The sequence below is a fragment of the Tupaia chinensis genome, unplaced genomic scaffold (assembly GCF_000334495.1).
Source record: "Tupaia chinensis unplaced genomic scaffold, TupChi_1.0 Scaffold000168_1, whole genome shotgun sequence".
In the NCBI taxonomy this organism is placed as follows: domain Eukaryota; kingdom Metazoa; phylum Chordata; class Mammalia; order Scandentia; family Tupaiidae; genus Tupaia; species Tupaia belangeri.
The window spans coordinates 1,212,854-1,231,746 of record NW_006159643.1 but is presented as its reverse complement, the minus strand read 5'-3'; the positions used below and the strand labels follow the sequence as shown (position 1 = coordinate 1,231,746).

At 41.7% G+C, this 18,893-nt stretch overlaps 1 protein-coding gene across 2 annotated transcripts in view; it reads left to right on the top strand.

The window, feature by feature from the left end:
• Positions 1 to 18,893, top strand: part of PTPRB (protein tyrosine phosphatase receptor type B) — a 148,300-nt gene that overhangs the window by 91,872 nt on the left and 37,535 nt on the right. For both annotated transcript variants that reach the window (XM_006146179.2, XM_006146180.2), the window contains 5 exons: positions 4,042 to 4,305; positions 5,991 to 6,254; positions 7,723 to 8,004; positions 15,132 to 15,410; positions 15,969 to 16,118. In XM_006146179.2, the coding sequence (XP_006146241.1) occupies positions 4,042 to 4,305; positions 5,991 to 6,254; positions 7,723 to 8,004; positions 15,132 to 15,410; positions 15,969 to 16,118 (1,239 nt within the window). The remainder of the gene's footprint in view (positions 1 to 4,041; positions 4,306 to 5,990; positions 6,255 to 7,722; positions 8,005 to 15,131; positions 15,411 to 15,968; positions 16,119 to 18,893) is intronic.

The following is an 18,893-nucleotide window of genomic DNA, read 5'->3' as shown; positions in this document are numbered from 1 at the left end:
ATTACTTACTTATTAAGTACCTAGGTCTGAAGGGGGTGGGTTGTATTGTGACATGAAGATGAATCAGGGACCAGCAGTTAGCATAATGGCTATGTTGCTGGACTCCCACGTAGTCAACCGCAGTTTGAGTCCCGGATACGGTGGCTTAAACTCATGCCAGGCACGTGTTCAGGCATGCCCAAGATCCCGAGAGGAGAATGGAGAAGGGATTGTGGCATGGCCATCCCCTCTGGGGGGTGATTTCTTGCTTTCTGTCTCTCTGTCTCTCTCTGTCTTTCTGGCGAGCGCATGTGCCCTATAGCAAAAACCTCTCCAAAAAAACAAAAACAAACAAACAAAAAAAGTTGAATCAGGCATGCTTCTTGTCCCCAAAGAACTGACTGACTAGGGGAAGACACATAAATGAACAAGTAATGCCAATACGTTGTGACAAAGATTGTGTATTAGAGAGGAATGCCCAACACTAAGGGAAGCACAGAGGTCAAATTGAGAAATCTTCCCAAAACTGACATTTTAATACTATCATGAAAAGTGAAGCAATTATCCATGTGGGAAGAAGGCAGAAAAACAGCTCAGGAAGACAGACTATCCTGTGAAAAGACCAGGAGATGAGAGATGGAATAACGAGGACTCATGGGTGGGTAAGGAATGTGTTGCATGATGGAAAAATGAAGCTGAAAGGTCAGGTGAGGCCAAATTAGAGGGTTCCAGGTATGCCTTCCTCAAGAGTTTTTGTTTGTTTGTTTGTTTTCTCTCATAAACAGTAAGGAGATAGTAAAATAATTTGTTAGAGAGTGATTATTTTAAATAAAAATCTACACCTTAAAGATAAATTGAACAGGGGCCAGCAGGTAGTATAGTGGCTAAGGCTTTGGACTCCTACATGACTGACAGTGGTTCAAGCCCCAGACCCAGCAGCTTGAAAACTGTGCCAGGCGCATGTTCATGCATGCCCAAATTCCTAAGAGAATGGAGGAGAAGGGATTGTGGCATGGCCATCCTTCCAGGGGCTAATTTCTCACTTTCCCTCTCTGTCTCTCTCTATCTCTGGTAAGAACACCACCCTATGGCAAAGACCTTAAAAAAAGAAAAAAGATAAATCAAGCACTGCCCAAATAGTGTATGTTTCTCAAACACTATGCTCTGTAGTCTGGGACAGTGTGGGATGCCTGGGTTCACCTCTAGTCTAACCTAAAGGCCTAAAGCTAAAACATAAATCAAATGGCAATAGGGAATGGATTGAATGGAGAAGAGGCCAGAGATGAGGAGGCCTGTTCATTATTGAGTACCTACCACGTGCTGGGCTCTCCTCTAAATGCTGGATATACAGTGTGAATAAAATAAGCTCCCCTAGTTATGAAGTATATATTCTGGTAGGGGATAAAGGCAATAGACAAAATAAGTAAAACACTTAGGAGATTAGATGGTAAAAAAAAAAAAAAAAAAAAAAAAAAAAAAAGCCAAGGAGAAAAGTAAGAAAGTGAAAGAACAAGTGTTGAAGGCTTGCGATTTTAAATAGTGCAGTCCTCCAAAGATTTTATTGAGTATGTGACATTTGCATAAAACTCTAAAAGAAGTGAGAAAGAGAGTCATGCAAAATGTGGGTAAGCATATCCCCAAGCAGAGCCAATGATGAGGCAAAGATCTTCTGTGGGTATATGTCTGGCTTGTTGGAAGGATGGGCAAGAGTCCTGTGTGGCTGGAGCAGAGCGAGCAGGAACAAGAGTGGAGGGATGCAGTCAGAGAGGTAATGGGGTCATGAGACAACTATGTTGTAGGATGATAAGGGTCAAAACTAAATGAGGGGACCAGCAGATGGTGTAACATTTATGTTGCTGGACTCCCACGTAGTTGACCACTGTTCAAGTCCCGGATCTGATGGCTTTAAATTCATGCCGAGCACATATGCATGCATGCCCAAAATCCCTAGAGGAGAATGTAGGAGAAGGAATTGCAGCATGGCCATCCTTCCTGGAGGGTGATTTCTTGCTGTGTGTCTGTCTGTTCCTCTCTCTGTCTCTCTGGCAAGCGCATGTGCCCTATAGCAAAAATCTTTCTCTCAAAAAAAAAAAAAGAAAAAACTAAGTAAGGCCAACTCTGTGGCCTTGTGGTTAAGGCATCAAGATCTCACATGGCCAACCATGCAGTTTGAGTCTTAGACCCAGTGGTTTGAGAAACATGCTGGGCATGTGTTTGTACATGCCTGAACTCTTGAAAAGAGGAGGAGACAGAGAAGGGATTGCAGCATGACCATTTCCCATGGGGGGTGTTTCTCCTCTCCTTTCTCTATCTGTATGTCTCTGGCAAGTGTATGTCCCCTCAACAATAACAGCTACAACAAACTAAATGAATGCAGGAGCCCTGATGAAAAATAATGGATATAGTTGAGAAATATTTCTCCATTACATAAGGTGGAGTCTGGTGGCTGAGTAGATTAGAGGAGGAATACAAAAATATTCCAGAGTTTCTACCTTGTATGTCTGGTAGAAAGTACTTATCATTATTTGAGATAAGAAAAGCAGAAGAGGGTGGGGCAAGAAGGAATCTACAGAGTTCAGTTTTATATTGAGTTTGAGATGTCTGAATGACTTGCAGAAAGAGGGGACCAAATTAGAAATGTGCCTCTGAACTCCAAAGAGAAACTGGACATAAAGATTTGGACCTAAATGTTACTAAATCTATAAAGAAAATGGGATTGAATGTTCAGCTAATATTAACTAATGTGAAGGGGACAAAGGATGGAACCACAGGACATGTCAGCTTTTAAGGTCCTAGCATAAGAAGAAGAGAAAGCAAGGGGGACTAGCACTTAGCATAATGGCTATGTCACTGGACTCCCACATAGTCGACCGCGGTTCGAGTACCAGACCTGGTGGCTTAAACGCACACTGGGCGTGTGTGCGTGCGTGCCTAAGATCCCAAGAGGAGAATGGAGGATAAGGGATTGTGGCGTGGCCATCCCCCCTGTCTCTCTCTCTCTGTCTGTCTGGCGAGTGCACGCACTCTATAGCAAAAACCTCTCCAAAAAAAAAAAAAAAGAAAGCAAAAAGAGCCTGACAAAGAATGTTTGGGATTGAGGGAGAAGACTCCAGGCGGAAACAAAACCGATGTCTGTTCTGTTCCCACTGGCACCTTAAGACTTTGGAGGAATTGGACAGCATTTGAGCCAGTGCTTTGGAAGCAGGCTATTTCTAGTGGCACTTGGCTACCTTGCCATCAGGGAGCACTGAGAGCGGCAAGATCCTGGGACCTGATGATGGTGTGGTAGCGAGCACTATGCCATGGGAGGCTGCCCCACCTGAGAAGGTTCGTGGTTCATCTGAAGACCTCCCTGGGTGTTCTGGGCAGGCGTGTGCCCAGGATCCGAGGCTGGTCAACATTGTGGGTGGATTGTGGTGTCAGGACCCTGTCAAGAGTGTTTTCTCGCTCTTGCTTTCTCTCTGCCTCTTTCACTCATGGAAGAAATAGATAAACTTTAAAATAAAAAGATTAGTGGTTGCAAAATTCTAATATAAATTTTTTTAATTGTTTTGGTTTTTCCTACTGCCTCTCTCCCATATCTCTAAATCCAATTTCTTCTTCCTGTTCATTTTCCCCTTCTTTCCCACCCCGTCTCTCCTTCCCACTGTCTTTCCTTCTAAAGGCCTTTCTTAGGTCCCAACTGGCACCCAGAGATACCTTTTGATCTCTGAACTAGATTTTAGTATTAGAAAAACACTTAGTCACAGAGAGCATATTAACACTTATCCTATACCCAAAACATAGCATGTCCGTGAAGATAATTTTCCATTACTGTTTTGTTGTTGTTGTTGTTCTCCTGTGGTTTTGTTGTTTTCTTTTTTAATTAATAGCATCAGCATGAGTAATTCACAACCTTCAGGTTTCTTTGCTTTGGGGTCTCCATGAAATTGGCATTTTTTCAAGTCAGGGATCAGGGGTTTTGAGTTGCTACCTGAGCGCATCCATCCAGCTATTAGTCCGGGACTGTGTCATGGATTTGCCAAAATTCAGTCTCTTTCTCTTGCTCCCTGGCTTGTCAAGTCCCAGCAGCTGTCACCAATCTGAGGATCACGGAGAACTCCACCAGACACTTGGCCTTCAGCTGGGCCGCATCAGAAGGGGAGCTCAACTGGTACAATATCTTTCTGTACAACCCGGATCGAACTCTTCAGGATAGAGCTCAAGTTAACCCACAGGTCCAGAGCTTCTCTTTCCAGAACTTGCTGCAAGGCCGAATGTACAAAATAGTGATTGTAACTCACAGTGGGGAGCTGTCCAATGAGTCTTTCTTGTTCGGAAGAACAGGTAAGAATTGCACCCAGACAGCCGATAGAGCAAGGAAAGTGTCACAGGATCCACTGACTTTTTCTGGATTTGCCCTCATTTTTCTATTCTAGCCAGGATATAGTTTATATGAAATCTGTGACCTTCAGGACTTTTTACCCTAAATCAGATCTTGGATTTTATATAACAGTAGATAATAATTTGTGGCCAGTTTTTGCACTGGCTTATGCTCTATGTCTTTACCTCATAGAGTTTGGTGGAAATGAATCTGGCTCCTCTGCTTGCCGGCAAACTGTAACTACGCCTTCTGGCTTTTTACAAGACACAGATGTAGTGGAAGGCAGGTCTGGGGGGCAACAAAGTGGACAAACAAGCAGTGATTTCTGTGAGTTGCAAACAGCACCAGATGAGATTTAAATAAGGAGGTCCAAAACATGAGAGGAAAACACCTCTTTGGGCTGCAAATGAACAATGAGATCTACTCTTTTTCCATATTTTGGGTTTTTAAAAATTATTTTATTTAACTTTATTTGTTTATTTTAATTTGACCAGAGAGGGACAGAGAGAGGGGGAGAGAGATGGAAAGTGCGAAAGCAAACCGCTAGGCCCAGGACTCGAACCATGGTAAGCCATGTGGGAGTCCAGTGCCCTTAACCACCATGCCATCTGCCAGCCCCCAATATTATGGGTTCTTTATCTCCCATTCAATTTGTTTCTCATTTGACAATAGGTTTTAAGTGCTCTATGTCAGTGCATGGCTCACTGCTGGAATGACAGTGAACAAGACAGACAAGGCCCTTTACCCTATAGAGCTTTACATTAGGGGAGAGGGAAGAAGCTGGGCCAGCAGAGCATAAAAGGAGTTGATTTGGAGATGCCTTAAATCCTGTGAGAGAAGTGAACAGTGTATCATGACAGTAACTTGTCAAAACAAGAAACTACTTTAGGTAGAAAAGGCATTTCAACTGAGACCTGAAGGTGAGGGGAGCCAGATGAATATATTCCAAGGGCATTCAGCAGTTTGTCTATTATGAAAAAGATCCCACAGAATCACCTAGATGTTGGCATTTCCAGGGCAACCTTGCCTTCTGCTCCCAGTGTCTTTCCTGTTCATTCACGACTAAAGTTCCTCCCCCTAGTGGGCAAAGGTCCTCAATCTCCAAAGAATAAGAAAGCTTAACCACCACTGGACAAGAGGCAGTATGGTTAATTTATACTATGGTAGGAGGGACTGCTAATACTCCTTCTCCTAAGTGCCAATGCAGATTTTGCTAAGAAAAAGCATGAGAGAATTAAGAACCTACATGAGGGTAGAAAGGAAGTAAACAGACCCAGAGAGGGCGTTTATGGGCTAGTGGCTGTTAATAAGATGGGCCAGATGGGAGGAGCTAGCATGAACATCTTCAGGGCTTTTAAAATCGAGGTTATAAACTTTTGCCTAGTATTAACTAATCATTTATGAGGATTTCATTTTACATGTTTATCATGGTACATGTGGCAAGCATAGATGTTTTGTTTTGTTAAGATGGACGCCACAGTTCTAAACCACGTATTCCAAATTCTGCTTTACCTGAAACGTAGGCAGGATCTGACTCCACAATATGTACTACTTGTCCATGTGTGTGACACAGTTTGTATTCTCACCTGTGGGCCAAAATGTCTTTCTTTCTGTTTTGTTCTCAGTAAGAATTTTTCTTCTGTTTAAGTCCCAGCCTCTGTGAGTCACCTCAAGGGATCCAATCGGAACATGACAGACAGTCTTTGGTTCAGCTGGAGTCCAGCCTCTGGGGACTTTGACTTTTATGAGCTAATCCTCTACAATTCCAATGGTACAAAGAAGGAAAACTGGAAAGATAAGGACCTGACAGAGTGGCGCTTCCATGGCCTCATCCCTGGAAGGAAGTACACGCTATGTGTGGTAACTCACAGTGGAGATCTCACCAATCAGGTCACAGGGGAGAGCAGAACAGGTAAGAAGCCCACTTGCCAATGGCCAGGTGTTGGTGGGAAGTAGCTTCCAAAAATACTTTTTTTTTTGTAGGCTTTTTCATAGGGCACATGCACTCACCAGAGAGAGACAGAGACAAAACAAAGGAAGTATGAAATCACCACCACCACATGCCCCTCCCTCAGGGGAAATGGCCACACCACAGTCCCTTCTCTTTCATTCTTCTCTTGGGATTTTGGGCACACATGTACATGCATCTGGCATGATTTTCAAACCACCGGGTCCAAGACTCTAACCATAGTCAACCATGTGGGAGTCCAGCTCCTCAACCACCATGCTACCTGCTGGCCCTCCAAAATACATTCAAATTGTGTTTTTAAAGACAAGAATTAAAGTCAGTAATGATGTGCCATGTGCTAGTCCTTGAACTGGGGAAAACACTGTATAAAGTACAGAGTAGAAAGGGCACAGACTTTGGTCAAAACATGTAGGCTCTTACTAGGCTCTGCCACTTACTTGTATGAAGCTGGGAAGACTACTGAACACTTCCTTTTTTGTAAAATATATTTCTCCAGAGGGCACATGCACTTTCCAGAAACAGAAAGAGAGGGTGGTGCATGATCACATCGTAATCCTTCTTCCTCCAGTTCTCCATCTCATCAGGATTCTGGGCATTCATGCACACAAATATTTTTCAAGCCACCAGGGCCATGATTTGGATCACAGTCAGCCATGTGGATCTAGTTCCCTATGGAGAGCACTTAACCACCATGCTACAGGGCTGGACCACACTGAGCGTCTCTAAGTTTTGGTGTTCCTATGTGCAGTGTGGATAATCATGTCCACCATCATTGTGTCGCTATGACCAGTGCTTCCTGGATGTTTGGCACACATAGAAAACATGAACATCTGTATGCCACCTGGGGTCTGTCCAAAAGGCTGCCCACAATAAGACATAATTGTCCCATCCCCAAATCTGATGGAATCAGTATCTTCATATACTTTTAACCCATTGAGGACATACTTTTGCTTCACCAAACACCCTGATAAGGAAAATCTGCTTATTAATATTAAAGAAAAGGTACAGAAAATACTTGAGGACAATGCCTTACACTGTCCTCAAAGGTAAGCCCTATAAATGAAAGTTCCTACTATGATTTCATCATATTATCTTCCTACAAAGTAGGTTAAAAATATGTTTGATGTTGGCCAGCCTCATAGCCTAGTGGTTAAGGGAGCTGGATACTACATATCCAACCTCCATTCAAACTCAAGGAGAAGGAATTGAAGCGTGGCTGTGCCCCATGGTGGGAGAGGAGCTGCCTTCTTCTTCTTCCTGTTTGGCTGTTTCTTTCTGGAAAACACACGCATCCTCTGGCATTTGTTTTTAAATCAGAAAGAAAGTATATCTGATGTTGTCTGGCTATCTTACTTGTACATGTTATGGTGTGGGTGTAATTATGTGATTTTATACTTTCTCCTACATACAGCCCCAAGTCCTCCCAGTCATTTGTCATTCGCTGATGTTGCAAACACATCCTTGGCCATCACCTGGAAGGGGCCCCCGGACTGGACAGACTACAATGATTTTGAAGTGCAGTGGTTCCCCAGAGACGCACTCACTGTCTTCAACCCCTACAGCAACAGAAAATCAGAAGGACGCATTGTGTATGGCCTTCGTCCAGGGAGATCCTACCAATTCAGTGTCAAGACTGTCAGTGGCGAGTCCTGGAAAACCTACAGCAAACCAATTTTCGGATCTGTGAGGACAAGTATGACATGTTTTGCTACTCTTGGTGCTCAGATGGAGTGGGAAGAAGTGTATATCCAACATCTTATTCCAATGGGACTTGGTTTAAATCCACATTTTTACTTGCAATTAGTTGTATTTGGATTCAGGCAGAATTCTATATAGATGTGTCCATTCGTTCAGTATTAACAACAATAGACAATAAAGAAATAATCTGCCCTCCCTCACACTGAGAGAGAATAGGCAAGAAGTACGATCATTAACATACAATTAAAATACATAGTAAAGGCACATGATCCAATACAAGGTGAGCTTCGGGAAAGAAGAAACATCCAAATTGAGACCTAAGGATGGATTCACAAGGTAGAGATGAGGAAGTAAATGGGGAATATTCCAGGTAGAAAGAATAAAATGTTCGAAGACCAGGAAGAAGAAAAAGAGATCAACTAACTGAGGAACAGAGAGAAGTTTAGCTGGCCAGAGCATGGAAGATGAGAATTAAGAGAATCAGATCACAAAATGTCTTGTGTGCCATGGTAACAACTTTGGACTTTATTCTGAACTAATTGGAGCCACTCAATTTCAGCAGAGATATTATAATCTCATTTACCCTTTAGATAGTTGCCCTGGGTACAGTGTAGCAACTAGGTTGAAAAGATCAAAACTAGAAGCAGAGGGATCCATTAGAACATGTTGCTATACATTCTAAATATAAAAATATCTCAACAATAAAATATATACCAGTTTCTTTCCCCAAGGCATTTTGGGATTGGTGCACCAAACCTCACAGAAATTAAAGTTTTCATTGTAGGAACATTGATTTTTCAGGAATACCAAATATATATATATATATATATATATATATATATATATATAGCTTCCAAGATCAGATCAGATAGGTACTAGTAATTGATAAAATATGTAGTTGAAAACTGGAAATTTAAGCAAGTATTTTTTTTTGTTTATTCAGTAAACAATAATGTTGCAACAGGCATAATTCGTGCTCCATGTTCTATCCAAAGAACAGTCTGGGATCTCGTAGTTGTGCGTCAACAGAAACATGCAAAAAAGAACAAAGAACTTTAGTTTATGGCAAGTTCGGGATGAGTTTTCAGTGGCTTATTGTAGGCTCTGTTAACCTAATCTGTTAAGCAGACCACTGTGCTCCAGCTATCCAACCCAGAGCAGGACTCTAGACAGTTTTGCCCATTGCACCTTGGTATTCGAATTGCCAGAGGAAAAAAGACAGTCAAGCACTGGATGAAATAAAGGCTGACAGGGCCAGCAGGTAGTGTGATGCTTAAGGTGCTGGACTCCCACATAGCCGACCACGGTTCAAGTCCTGGACCTAATAGTTTGCTTTCTCACTCTCCCTCTTTCTCCTCTATCTTTCTCTGGTCAAATTAAAGAATGATAATAATAAATAAAATTAAATAATTCTTTAAAAAAATAGAAAAGAAAGCCTTACTTAAGTACAAAAGAGGCAGAGCAATGTCAGCCTCAATAGCATGCACTGGTCCCCCATAGACACTGGATCTCTCCCAGCAGCCAAGGGGTGTCAGCTGGCTACATGCACCCCTCTCAGGCTGCAATAGAAGGACCCTGTACCCTGTCCTCAGAGGGAAGATAGATTGGTGTTGGCCAAGTGCCATATGATCCACACATTTTAGCAGAACACAAAAGTATATGTTAAGCTTGCAGCAGAGAAAGATGTTTTTATATAAGATGATGAGCCTGGCACAGGCCATAAGAGCTATTGATCTCTGGTATGTGTTCCAGGTCCAAGATCCATTCATATGTGGCCAAGTGGGGATGAAAGTACTGCTCACATAAAACTGCCTTTTCCGGGGCCAGCAGGTGGCATGGTGGTTGAGGGCACTGGAGTCTCACATGGCTGACTGCGGTTTGAGTCCCTGACCTGGTGGCTTGCTTTCTCACTTTCCCTTTCTCTGTCACTCTGTCCCTGTCTGGTCAAATTTAAAATAAATAAATAAATAAATAAATAAAAGTTAAATAAAATAATTTAGGGACCAGTAGATGGCATAATGGTTACGTTGCTGGACTCCCATGTAGTCTACTGTGGTTCGAGTCCTGGACCCAGCAGCTTAAAACTCATGCCAGGCACATGTGCGTGCATGCCCAAAATCGCAGGAGGAGAATGGAGGAGGGATTATGAGTGGCCATCCTTTCTGGGGGCAGAGGGGTAATTTCTCACTTTTGGTCTCTCTGTTTCTCTCTGTCTCTCCGGTGAGATCACACGCCCTATAGCAAAAATCTCTAAAAAACAAAACAAAACAAAAACCCTGCCTTTCCCAACAGTATCACAGATGCTCAGGTTAAGAACTCATACAACTCCACTAGAAGCTAGCCTTGTAGATAGTCTGGAATTATATATTCAGTCCTGGATGTTATACTTTAAGAGATCCTTTACCAAAGAGACATGCCCAAGAGAAGATCAATCAGCTTGAAAAGGGACTCAATGCTGTGTCTTGTAAGAAATGACTAATGAAACTTGTTTTGTTTTAAGGACTGTATTAGTGAGGTTTGGGCTTGGGTGTATATAATAGAATAGAAAACCCCAAATAACAGGCTTAAATGAAGTAAGTTTGTAAGTCTCAGAGGAAATTATTTCAGCACTCAATTTCTTATATGCCCCAACCACGGTGAAAATTTTGCAGTTGCATTTACATGCCATCTACTCTTCCAGCCCCATTTTCAGTGCCTATGTTAACAGTTTCTCTACCCAGTATCTTAGCTAGGTGTCAACTCTGCCATAAACCCTTTGCTATCTTCTGCAGATCATTAATGTTTGCAGATGAAAATCATGTCATCTTTTTTTTCCCAATCTATTATCTGTTCTACCTTGTATTAAGGCTATTTTGGATTCAACTTCTTTCTTTTTTAGAGAGAGATTTTTGCTATAGGGTGTGTGCACTCACCAGAGAGACAGCAAGAAATCAACCACCCAGAGGGGATGGCCATTCCACAATCCTTTCTTCTCCATTCTCCTCTTGCAATTTTGAGCATGCGTGTACACACACCCAGTGTGAGATTTAAGCTGCTGGATTCAGGACTCGAACCATGGTCGACTATGTGGGAGTCCAATGACATAACCATTATTCCATCTGCTGGTTCCTGGATTCACCTTCTTTCCTGGAGGTTAGGCCTAATGCCTTAGTCATCTCTATATTATTTTCAATTTCTAGAAGAACGTTTTGCACATAGTAGATACTGTTTTTTCTCAACACTTTGAATATTTCTATTCACTCTCTTGCTTTCTGGATTTCTGAGAAGGCAGATGTAATTCCTATCTTTGCTCCTCTGTAGATAAGGTTGCTTGTTTGTTTGTTTTTACCCCATCCCCACCCCTGCCAGCCCCATCTTTCATGAGTTTTTCTTTATCTTTGGTTTTCTACAGTGCGGAAGTAATATGCCTAAGTGCAGTGGTTTTTGTTTTGTTTGTTTGTTTGTTTGTTTGTTTTTAACATTTATTCTACTTACATTAATTTGTGGACCTCTCTGTCATTATTGCTTCACAAATTTCTTTAGTTGCCTTCTCTCTTATAGTATTTCCATTATGTGTATGTTGTACCTTTTGTAGTTGCTTCATAGTCTTGGAGAGTCTGTTTCTTTCCCCTCCCTCCCCCCCCCCCAGTTTTTATTCTCTTTGCTTTTCAGTTTTAGAGGAGTTCTATTTATAAAATGTCAAGCTCAGAGATTCTTTCCTGAGCTGTGTCTAATCTACTAAGCCTACCAAAAAGGAGTCTTCATGTTAGATACAGTACTTTTTGGGGGGGGGGGGGGCTCATGCTCTTGCTATAAAGACAGAGAGACAGAAAGTGAGAAATCACCCCCCAGGGGAGATGGCCACTACAGAGTGGTCTGAAGTGCTTCAAAGTGTTTCTTTTCCTCCCCCTCCTCCTACAAAAAGCATACAGAAATTTTTATTTTCTGTGAGAGCCTGCTTGTTTCCAGAGCTAAAACTCACAACACTATGGGAGCCCTGGTGATTGGGTCCTCATGGAGATTCTAGCTCTCAGACTTGTCCACACTAAGCCCACAGCAATTCTTCCATTGCAAGTTAAGTGTTTCTACCCCAGCACCAGTTCCCATGGAGGTTTTCACTCCCCCATCTGTTCCAGTAAACTCTAACTCCTTCTATTCATCTGTCTGTCTTTTCTGTCTTGTGGACAGCAGTTTGCCTGTGTCCTCACCTCTCTTATGGATCCAAGAAAAGTTATTGGTTTCTTGGTTCAATTTTTCATTTGTTAGGTTAAATAGTACTCAATTCTCAGTGAATGGGGATATGAGTTGAGTCTTGGAAGACAAGTGGGATTTAGAAGTGAAGAGGAGAAAATAGGAGCAATTGAGAGAAGAGATCAAAGCAAATTTTCATGTTAACCTTTCCATGAATTATCAGAATTAGGGATTAGAAAGGATTTTTTTAAAGACTTCTGGAAGGCTAATGAAGGTATCTTTGGCTCTCAGCTGTGATTTGGTTTGAAGGGTGGTCAGAAGATTAACAAGAAGTTAATGTTTGAAAAAACACAATTATTGCTTCCCTCAAAAGTCAATTCTTCTTGTGAAAAATTTTTGTATTTTTTTCCCTAAATCATTCTCATCTAATCTCTTGAGACACAGCTGACATTTGTAGACATTGATATGAAGTGAAAATTCATCCTGTGGCACATAAATGTTGAGTGTTTCATAGCTGTGATTGTTTAGGACAGAAATTCCTGTAACAAAACTTGTGTCAAGAAAAGAAGGTTGTATTTCAAATCAGAGTACTAGGCCCTATTGTTGTAAGGGATTACTAGGTCTACGCAGAGTTCCTAGAGGCTTATGTATGTAATGGGTCTTTCGTTACCTGAAAAATGGCATAGCAGGGCCAGTGGCACCAGCTGTTCAGGCACATAGGGTCCTGTGCATGGGAGGCACCACACTTGTTCAATTCTCTGCTAATACTACCTTGAAATTCCTAATCATTTTAAATAACAGCATCACATTTTTACTTGGCACTGGGCCCTGGAAATTATGTACCCAGTTCTATTTACAAGGTTTTTAAATGGACATATAATTTTAATGTGGGGAGGTGGAGACAAGAGGAAAATAATAAATTTGTAACAGGGACCATAAAATGGAGTAGGATTTTATTTGGTGTCCTTAAGGTCAGACAGAACTATCTTTTGCCTTGCTTTTTCTAGTCCTTCCCTCTACATAAAGATTTTTATGAGCCTTTCTGATGATTGGACCTTCTTGATTATTACCATCTGAGAATTGTTACTGTATTTTGTGCTAATGTCAACCAAACAAAGGACAGGCCTTGTAATTGTATTCTCTATACGTCTTTCAGTTCCTGGAATGAAATGGATGGTCTAGACCTAAATTTTCAAGTATTATTCCAGAGCCTGAGAGTTTCTCAGAAATTCCTGGAAGGGAGGGCAAGCAAGGGGAGGTGGTAAGGAGGTCTCCCCTCAACTGTAGTATCCCTGGCCCTAAATGCTCACTTAATACACAGGACCAGACCTCTGATCTTACACACTGGGAATCTGAGAACATTCCCTTTTTAAATGGCTCAGCTACTAAAATTAAAGCTAAAAAACGACTTATCTAAACCATACAATTTAGCTTCATAGCTCATAATTAGACATGATGGGCATCTCCCTCACTGAGGAGGAATATGGAGTTTAGTCATTAACCTGCATGGTCTTGTAAGTGCTTTCCTTTTAGACTAAACCTTTTACTCATTGTTGTGTCATTCACAACAGCAGATGAAGTCAATTATCATTTATCAAACCCTACTGTGTGTCAGCCACTCTGGTAGGCGGAAAGAAACGGAACAATTCTAAGCACAGGGAGATAGAATGTGAGCTACTTGGGAACCACCAGCAGGTTCAGTGCCTGGAACATGGGGAGGTAAACGTGAGCAGGAAAAGGGCAGGCAAAAACATGGAGGCGAGAGACAGAAGTCAGGGCCTGGAGGATAAGAATTCAGGATTGCAATTTCTCAGTTTGCTCAGTGTAAGAGCTAACATCCACTGAGTCATTACTGCTCCAGCCACTCTCCGAGATGGCTGTGCATGTAAACGGAATGGAACCATTACGATAACCGCACTAAGGAGGTGCTCTTAATCACCCCGTTTTACAGGTGGTAAATAGAGACGTCATTGGCTCAAGAGTGCACAGCTGGTAAATAGAATTTGTATTCAGTTTAGCCAAGTTGTACAGGGACTTCATATAAGTTTGCGGAAAAATATAAAACAATTTTGAAATTAACGCATAGGATTTTTTAAATATAATACAATAATGAATATTCTGGAGACCCCTTATACTTTTTTTTGTTTTGTTTTTGCCATAGGGCACATGTGCTCTCTGGAGAGAGACAAAGAGAGACAGTGAAAGAGAAAGTGAGAAAACACCCACCCCACAAGGGGTACGGCCATGACCCAACCCCTTCTCCTCCATTCTCCTTTTGGGACTTTGGCACACAGGCACATGCACTTGGTGTGATTTTCAAGCCACCAGATGTGGGACTCAAAGTGTTGTTAGCTATGTGGGAGTCTGATGCCTTAACCACTGCACGACCTACTGACCCCTACCCCTCATACTTTTAAGCTCTATTCTGCTTTACGTTCTGACTACTGCCACTTGATTTCAGTGCCCACATGTGCGTTTGTGTTTCCAGTTGTGTTGTCAGCCACTTCCTAGACAGCATCTTAACTTCTAATGTTCTCAAAGTGGGTCTGGCAGGCAGAAATCCCCTTGGAGATTCACAAGAATTTTTTCCATCAAAAACCAATCAAATATGCGCTGACCCAGTAGCATAGTAAGTAGCTAAGTGCTGTGTGTAGGGAGCCAGATTTCACATGGCGAACTGCCCTGGGAGTCCCTGCACAGAAGCTTGAAAAATGTTAAACACATGTGCGTGCATGCCCCAAATCCTGATGGGATGGAAAAACAGAGGGAAAAGTTTGCAAAGTGATCATGCCCCATTGGGAGGCTCACTCTCTTTCACTTGTAATTACAATAAATCAAGTAAAATTTGAAAACTATTTATTTAAATCAGAACTCTTTGGCCCAAAGGAGCCGAAGGAAATAAAAATGCATCTCCTGATTTTTTCAACTTGTCTCTTCCTCACTTTTCTTTAGAGCCAGACAAGATACAAAACCTGCACTGCCGGCCTCAGAACTCTACAGCCATTGCTTGTTCTTGGATCCCTCCTGATTCTGACTTTGATGGGTATAGCATTGAATGCCGGAAAATGGACACCCAAGAAGTCGAGTTTTCTAGAAAGCTGGAGAAGGAAAAATCTCTGCTCAACATCATGATGTTAGTGCCCCATAAGAGATACCTGGTGTCCATCAAGGTGCAGTCGGCCGGCATGACCAGCGAGGTGGTTGAAGACAGCACTATCACGATGATAGACCGTAAGTGACCCTGGTGGGGTGCGTGTTGTCTTCTGTCACCCGTGGTGGAGGGACTTTATGCCCTTCTCTGTTATGTCTGCCACCGTTAGTCACAGGCATACAGTTCACTTTTACATAAGCCCATTTTGTTGTCAGTTGGAGAATAGGATCTAAAAGGCTCCAGGAAATGGGAACATTTCTCTGGGTAAAGCACCCTGATAGCACACAGGTTATATGATCTTAAAGAATCTAAATGAGTTAGTATTTAAATACATCACTCTGCCTGATACAGAGCTATAATGGAATGTTTGAGCAATTTGAAGTTATATCTTTGGAAAATCCTGCTGAGGAACTGCCTTTCATTATGTTTAATGTGCCACTGGTAAATCACTTCCTGTGCCTACTTCCCTTCAGGAAGGAGGAGTTTCTTGATTACAAGTTTGAAGCACATAAACAGACACATACACACATGCAGAGGTGTGTAGGTGAGCGCAGTCCTTCATTTCACTAGCTGTTGTTTATGATGTGAAAGCAGAGTTACGACCCCTCTTAGCTCTTTCTCCACCTGTTTTTCTCTAGGCCCCCCTCCTCCACCTCCACATATTCGTGTGAATGAAAAAGATGTGCTAATTAGCAAATCTTCCATCAACTTCACTGTCAACTGCAGCTGGTTCAGCGACACCAATGGAGCTGTGAAGTACTTCACAGTGGTGGTGAGAGAGGCTGATGGTGAGTTATCATGAGTTAATTTTACTGTAAGCTCCAGAATTGCTTCCTCAAAGGTCATGTGGATGCTCTTTCTGTGACAGTTTTTAAGAATAGAAAACTTAATCTTTGTATCATTCACCTCTTTGCTGAATAAAGAGAAGTGCAACAACAACAACAAAACTGCTCCAAGACTCTTTTGGCAATAAATCCTATTATCTCCTTGGTTTAATTTTCTTAGCTTTTATTTGCCAGAGGGTGCTTAGAAGGACCAGACACACACACACACACACACACACACACACACACACAGAGAGAGAGAGAGAGAGAGAGAGAGAAAAGAGAGATAGAGAGAGAAACCATCCCCCAGTGGAGAGTAATCACACTGTAATCCCTTTTCCTCCATTTCATCATCCTCTCAGGATTTGGGGCACACACACTAGGGCCAAGTTCAAACAACTTGGTCAGCCATGTGGGATCTGGCTCTCTTAACCCCAGACTATGGGACTGGCCCTCACTTTAGTTATTAAATGGGAGAATAATAACAATAGAACTGTAATAATAATAAAAACAATGATCATCATTCTTTGAGCCCTTACTATATGCCAGGTACTGGTGGAAGCCCATTGCAAATATTTACTCATCCGGTCTTCTGTGCTGCTCCTCCTATTTTGTTCTGCCATTAAATAGCCATATACTTCACCTCTTTTTAGCATTCCCTATCTGAAATACCTCAAGCCACCATACAGTCCCAAACCACCCACCAATTCACAAAAATACCCAAAATCTTGTTCTGCCATTAAACAGCAATATGGTTCAACTCTCTTCACCCCTCCCTGTCTCAAATACTTCAACCAGCCATATACTTCCAAACCACCCACCAATTCACAAAAATATCCAAAAGTTTGAAAGAGGGAAAAGATGTTCATGACATGAGAAACATTCCTACTTTCTCCACTGAATTTCAAATAGTATGTTTCATTCTCTAATTTACTAAATTATTCCATTTCTACCTGATTTCCTACATATTGGGCAAGTGATGGATAATAGTTATCACCACATCATACAAGTACAGAGTCTGATCTTTTCACTTTTTTATACCAACATTTGTCACAACCCCTATAGAGAATTGTATGTGGGGCACACATGTCCATGTATGTTTTAGCTATTGAAGTTTTATATGATATTTTTCCAGAAGAGATGTTTGAACCTAGAATAATGTAAATATGTTTTTCCTCTGTTATTTTTTTCAAAATTGTTTTCAGTGCTGCATAAGAGTTTTCTTAAACATTCCTGACAATGTTGGCTCATTTGTGTGTAAGAGGGAAATTATTGCTCTAAAAAATACTAAAACAATGATATGTGAAACAAAGGGGGTGCAGAAGTAATCAGACCCAGCACCTGTAGCAGGACACAGATTCTTGTCTGCAGCTCATGAAGAATTAGAGATGCAGACATAGGTAAGCAAGCAGAGTTTATTCAGAGAGAGAAGGTAGGGCAGAGCTCCCAAGCAGAGAGTGGGCCCCAAGTGGGTTGCCGATGTGGAACTGGAATGGGGGGGGGTGTTATCTGGGTCAGAGGGCCTTGTCTGTTCTTGCTCTCAGGTGGTACATGCATTCCCCATGTGAGGGGACTGACATGCTGGATGGAGGCAGTTATTCTTCCTCATTTTGGAGTGCATATGGAGATCAGGAGACCTTTTTGCCTAAAAGCTCTGGTTCATAAAAGACCATTACCTTCTTTCTGGAATGTAATAAGACCAGCATTTTGGGGGCAGGGCATAAGATTGTCTTTGGCCCCAAGTGTGGTTTTCTTAGAATGAACTAATTGTTTGGACCATACTTTTCCATTCATTTAAGCTAATTGGCCTATTATTTCCATTAGGTCCCAGCACTTAAAATTCCAGACTTAGGAGGTGTGCTGTCCTGAGTCCCTATCTCTTAGTTATTTTGTTTGTATATCTCTAAAGTACAGTACAGATATGGGTCAGAGGGTCAGAGATCAGGAAGGAAAGTTATTTTTCCATCATGTTATAGTAGGCTAACTGGTTTGGGGAAGGCTGCCTGGTTTTGGGGTCTCCTGGAGTCTCAGTCAGTACTCCATCTTGATTCCCCTATTTTCCCTAACTGCCTAGCCTGAATAGCCTCTATGTCAGCAGTTTCTAGGCCAAAAGGTACTTTGGTTTCATTGGGTATCTAACTTAAGTCTATGTGATTTTACATTTCATTTAATTATACTAAAGATGGTTATGTATAATTAATTAAATAATTTTAAGGGTCAGTGGTGTGTCCCAGATTTCCTCACAGCTCATAATTGAAGATAAATTGGTGAACTGTGGAAATATCTTAGATTTAATTACACTGCAACAAAGATTATGTTTAACTATGTGATGTAAAGTAGTTTCCAAAATGAAGTCACATGCCAGAAAGCAGCTTCGTGCTCTCCAGCCAAATAGGTTTCCATTTTTGATGTCCATGAAGATGGGCTATGGTCTAAGTAATCTAAGATAGCAATCCATCTCATATATGTCTCATTTATAGCATATAAGCTCATGCTAAAGACATTTCTTTTCAACTGCTATCAACAAAATAATATTTCCAAGGCCTAGTCATTGTGAAAGGATTTTTATTAAACAAAAGTCTGCGATGTTGCGATGAACTCCCCATAGTATCACTCCTTGAAGTTCATTGTAAATGGTATCTGATCTCTATATTTATCTTCCTAATTATACTTTTCTCCAGCCAACATTGAAAATTTGCAGTGCCAAAACACACAGCAGGCTGGGTGGACAGGGAAAGA